The 5520-nt window shown below is 28.3% G+C and overlaps 1 protein-coding gene across 2 annotated transcripts; it reads left to right on the top strand.

Annotated features, from left to right (window-relative positions):
* Positions 1–954: 954 nt before the first annotated feature.
* Positions 955–2971, top strand: LOC112100738 (probable caffeine synthase 4). 2 transcript variants are annotated; one of them, XM_024190074.1, is made up of 4 exons: positions 955–1418; positions 1510–1914; positions 2145–2348; positions 2468–2971. In XM_024190074.1, exons 1-4 carry the CDS (start codon positions 1344–1346, stop codon positions 2834–2836), a joined length of 1053 nt encoding a protein of 350 aa, XP_024045842.1. In that variant the 5' UTR covers positions 955–1343; the 3' UTR covers positions 2837–2971. The 2 variants fall into 2 exon arrangements, with proteins under 2 accessions (XP_024045842.1, XP_024045843.1); XM_024190075.1 differs by lacking the exon at positions 2145–2348.
* The last annotated feature ends 2549 nt before the right edge of the window (positions 2972–5520 follow it).

Here is a 5520-nt window from a genome sequence, read left to right as displayed (position 1 = left end):
ATATTAACAAAATTTTTATTGTACATGTTATTTTATCAATTATATTTATTGTAACACTTTATTTGTATCATATGATTTTTATTTATTATTTTTATCCTATTACTATATTTATATTTATTTAGATTGATTTAGTCAAAAGGTATAATAGTCATTTACGAAATTAAGAGGGTCTATGTGACTATTTATGAAACTAAAGGAACATGTATAATTATTTTAGCAAATCTTAGGGGTGTGGGTGGTTTTTTTGGAAATTAATATTGATTTAAAATTAAAAAATTAATATTTACCTGCAACCTATAATTTACCTGCTATATTTTAATTAATTATCTAATTATCCATTATATTAAATGAATGATTCAGATTAAAACTCTTATATCTAAGGGCCCACATTAGTCCCACTATCAATACTGTAAAAATAAATACAGCATCATAAAAAAATCTTATTTTCAGCTATTTGATTAAATCCAATGGTTGTCAATTCTCTAATATTTGTCAACCCACATATAAGGTAAAAAAAAAAAAATCCAAGAATGAACGGCTCACGAATTGGTTTTATTTAAAAATAAATAAATGTGCGAGGATATTTTTGTAATTAAAATAGAAGAGGGATGTGATAAGAGTTTTTGAGGGGTGGGAATAGCGTCACGCTCTAATCTAGGCTTTGCTGAGTTTTTTTGAGCCTTGCTGACTCTGTATTGGGCTCACTCCACCTTGCTGCTCCAACATCAATTAATCTAACCAAAATCTGTTGTTCAGTTGGGGAAGGTTCTTACACACCCTTCGCGCCTTAAGAAAATATCTTCATCAACTGTTACAAAAAGTTTAAATATACCATGTTTTGTTAAATGAATACATCCAAAGCCAGCTCAGCGTAACCACTTTTTCCTATTATCTCATATTAATTAAAATATATATATATATATCTATGTTTTGATAAAGTAAGCATCCCGATTCTCCAAAATTTGGGAAATTGCTTCCTCTGTTAAGTGAGAACAAAATTTTCAGTCAATTGATCTAGAAGAGATTGATGGAGACCAGTTATTTGATGGAGACAAGTTATCAGTCAGTCAACAAACAGGAAATAGGAAATTAAGATTTAAGTCAATCTGTTAACAAGTCGGTAGGCTTCCTTCGTCGTAGGGTAATACTTTTAAACCCATTTGCTAGAAATTGTGCCAAGATGCGGTCAAAGAATTGCAGCAGTCACTAATATCACAGTCAATGGTCAATCCATATCGCTGCCAGAAACATTTCCATGAATTTGAACTAATGATATTAATTTGAAGGCCTTGGTAAATCATAGTCGCCAGGATTGAGCCGATAGAGAAGCAGATAACGCAGCAATGGAGGTAGAGCAAATTCTGCGCATGAATGGAGGAGAAGGAGAAAATAGCTATGCTAACAACTCACCTACACAGGTAATAAATCTCTCTTTTTTGATTCACAAGCTTCAGTGATCAACACAATTATCAAACCATGCATCTGCTTAATTTCTTATATTATTTTCAGAAAGAAGCAATCTTGAAAGCAAAGCCTATGCTAGAACAAAGCTTGAATGATCTGTATTGCAACGGCTTCCCAGACTGCATAACAGTTGCAGATTTGGGGTGCTCTTCAGGGCCTAATGCATTGTTGCCAACATGGGAAGCTATTGATTCCCTGGACAAGATTTGTCATCGCTTGAATCGTAAGCCACCCGTTTTGCTTTCTTTTCTCAATGATCTTCCTGGAAGTGATTTCAACACCGTTTTCAAATCCCTGCCAAGCTTCTATGAGAGACTGAGGACAGAAAAGGGACATGAATTTGGTTCATGTTTCGTAGCTGCAAGCCCTGGATCTTTCTATACGAGGCTATTTCCTCCCAATTTCCTTGACTTGGTTTACTCTTCTTACGCTCTCCACTGGCTCTCTAGGGTAAGAATTGGGATCCCATGTTCATTAGTATTTTTTTTCACTAATAATCTCTTAATAATTTTCTGGCAAGTGTATATTTAGAGCCGTGCATATTCTTATATAATAATTACCAATAACACCTTTTAAAAAAAATCAGCGTAAAAATCAGATCAACAACAAAAGCAATTTGAAATTCAAGAATTTATCAATCATCTTGGCATATCATTTCCCTCGATTTAATGTTTTTTCAGATGCCTAAAGGGCAAGGGAATGAATCTGATGTCCATAAAGCATACCTGAATCAATTTGAGAGCGATTTCTCAACATTTCTCAAATTTCGATCTGAGGAGTTAAAACCCCAAGGTCGTATGGTTCTCACCCTTCTATATAATGACAATTTTCATGCTACTCCTGGAGAGCCAATGTTGATGGTATTAAAAGACATGATCTCTGAGGTATTTTCTCTCTCCTGAGACATATTAAAAACTAATTTTGTGTGTGTATATATATAGATGACTAATATATAATGGACAATCTCTTTTTCTTTTGGTTTTAATTATTTCATGCATTTCAGGGGTTGGCTGAAGAATCAAAAGTGAAATCATTCGAAGATTTTCCGCTCTATAGAGCAAGTATTGACGAAGTAAAGCAAATTGTTAAAAGAGAAGGATCGTTTGATATCCAAGAGGTTGAAACATTCAATGTAAGTTGGCTGGTAGGCTTTGTCAAAGGAGTAGATAACAAAGGCTCAGACAAATACGCAAGAGGCAAGTATGTGACAAAGCATGTAAGAGCAGTGGGAGAATCATTTCTGACTAATCTTTTCGATGATGCCACTGTGGAGGAGGTCTATCGTAGATTTGCAACCAAGGTGACTGACGAGATTTTGGACAAGGGGCGAGGAGCTTATGCAAGTCTACTCATATCCTTGGTAAAGAAATGATCGTCAGTTTCTCTCTAGCTTATATAAATAAAGACAGGATTGTGACAAATTAATCCCTGCACTACGTACAAGATGTATTGGATGAATGAGATTTCTAGTGGGGTTTTAAGGATCCCTAACTTACGGTTCACGTAACTTACAGCTTTCCTCTTTTCTGAATTGCTAATTTGGTACTGTAAAACATCGTCGAGCCCCTTCCACTTTATATCATTTACAATTTATACATAAATATTATAAAACTTTCTGGATTGTAAACTTTCTTTGAGCCCCTTGCACTCTATTTTATTTTATTAAAACTCTTTATCAAATTCAACCCCTATAATTTTTAAATTCCTAAAATACCCTCTATTTAATTAAAAAATATAATAATTATTAAATGGATTATAATTATAATAATTATTTTATTATAATTATAATTTTTAAATGGATTAATAATAATAATAATAAGTACTATAATTAATTAATCTATTAACAATAATTAATAATAATGTTTTAGTTAAATTGTTAATAATAATAATTAACAATAATTATTATTAATTAATTTTTGAATAATAATAATAATCACAGTAATTAAAGTAAAAAATCATAATTATGATAAAAATTAATTGAAGATTTTGTAGTAATTTATTACAATTTAACTCATTCTGATTTTGATTCTAAGATAAAGTAAATATATAAATGGTAATACAGCTCATTCTAATTACGATTCCTACATTTCAAATAAATAAGTTATTCTAATTCCAATTCATCATTTCAATTTTAGTTATTCCAATTTGAACTCATTATGTTTCAAGCTAATTTTTATTACTGTTTAGTGAATACACTATAAAATTATAAACCAATCTATATTCAATTAGACTATTTTATATTATTTACAATTTATTCATAAGTGTTATGAAACTTTCTGCTTACTTATACTATAAAAATTCAATTTATCTCCTCACACTCTTTTCATTTATTATTTTTTGTCAAAAGAGTTTCTATTTACAATTTTGTTAATTATTAGTTTTAATAATTATTCAAAAATTAATTATTAATAATAATTATTCAAAAATTAATTATTAATAATAATTATTCAAAAATTAATTATTAATAATAATTATTGTTAATTATTATTAACAATTTAACTAAAAAATTATTATTAATAATTGTTAATAGATTAATTAATTATAATACTTTTTACTATTGTTAATAATAATAATAATCCATTTAAAAATTATAATTATATTTATACTTATAATAAAATAATAATTATAATTATAATTATAATCTATTTAATAATTATTATATTTTTTAATTAAATAGAGGGTATTTTAGAAATTTAAAAATTATACGGGATGAATTTGATACTCTAAGGGTTTTTAATAAAATAAAATAGCATACAATGGGCTCAACGAAATTTTATAATACAGAAAGTTTCATAATATTCATTAATAAATTGTAAATGAAATAAAGTATAAGGGGTTAAATGATATTTTACAGTAACAATTCAGAAAAGACAAAAATCAGCTGTAAGTTACGTGAACTGTAACTTAGGATCCGGGTTTTAAATATCTTTTGATTCTCTATCTTTTGTGGGTGGGGGTTGGGGGGAAGGTTCATGAGTCTCTATCTAAATTTCATGTCTGCTTGTTTTCTTTCTTTTTCTTTTTCTTTTTTTTTTCCAATAAGGTTTTTACTCATTTGGTTGATAAAAAGGAAAATAATATTATATACAAACTTCTGATAAATGTCTATCCAAATTTTTCTGACGACAGCTTGCAGCATTCATTGTTTCTAATGTGTAATATGTTAAATCGTGCTGATATTTACTTCAAAATAAAATTTAACCCAATTTAAAAGAGTGAAAAAAATAAAAGCAATTAAGTAGCCTAACTTTAGCTAAAAGTCTTTCGCATCATTATCACTAATAATTAATGTCACTTATTCAAGAAACATATCTTTAACAAGTCAATCATATTCATTGATTGTGTGTATTTAAAATTTAAAAAAAATCTCGGTACCTACTAGATGATTCATTCAATCTTCATAGTCTCCCATCGACTTAATTTGTTCTGCTTAATTAACTAACAAATCAAAACCTATAAAATAAGATTAATTTCATTCAGATTCTCCCTTAATCTCATTTTTTTCAAGATCTGTAAGAGATTATGACATTTGTCATTTAAATGTGTTTAGGGCTGGGATTTAAGTTACATTTAATATTTCTTCATGGACATCAAAATATATAGAATTAGTGGCTAACTAAAATGGAATAACTAACAAGCAACTAATAGACGTTAACTCTATAATATGTCTCTCTTTTCCTTATCTATCACTGTTTTTTATTTCCTTCTTAAAATCACTCCCATGTCTTTTTTATTTTAATTTAAACCCATGTTTTCTTTTTTTGTATTTAATTTAGTACAATGATCACAGCTAAATTAATTGTGAAACAAAGATTAGAAAAAATTACATATTCTCCCCTCAAGTATAAACTAAAAACATTTACATCTAAACTCAAATGGAGTACTACGATACTTATCATATCTAAATTTAAAAAGTTAATAAATTAAGATACTTTATAATAAAAAGTCCATATAGCACCTAATCAATTTAACTTATTTTACAAATCATAAATATCTATCAATATGAAATTTTATGAATGTGGTATGACAATATCGTCTTTAACAAGCTGAGTTAAT

The sequence above is a fragment of the Citrus clementina genome, unplaced genomic scaffold (genome assembly GCF_000493195.1).
Source record: "Citrus clementina cultivar Clemenules unplaced genomic scaffold, Citrus_clementina_v1.0 scaffold_2, whole genome shotgun sequence".
Classification (NCBI taxonomy): Eukaryota; Viridiplantae; Streptophyta; class Magnoliopsida; order Sapindales; family Rutaceae; genus Citrus; species Citrus x clementina.
The sequence above is the reverse complement of the archived record's forward strand: the minus strand, read 5'-3'. Positions and strand labels throughout refer to the sequence as shown.

Coding starts and splice junctions, on each gene's coding strand:
- LOC112100738 (XM_024190074.1), top strand. CDS start 1,344: ATGGAGGTAGAGCAAATTCTGCGCATGAATGGAGGAGAAGGAGAAAAT. Junction 1,915..2,144: donor CTCTCCACTGGCTCTCTAGG/GTAAGAATTGGG, acceptor ATGTTTTTTCAG/ATGCCTAAAGGGCAAGGGAA. Junction 2,349..2,467: donor TAAAAGACATGATCTCTGAG/GTATTTTCTCTC, acceptor CATGCATTTCAG/GGGTTGGCTGAAGAATCAAA.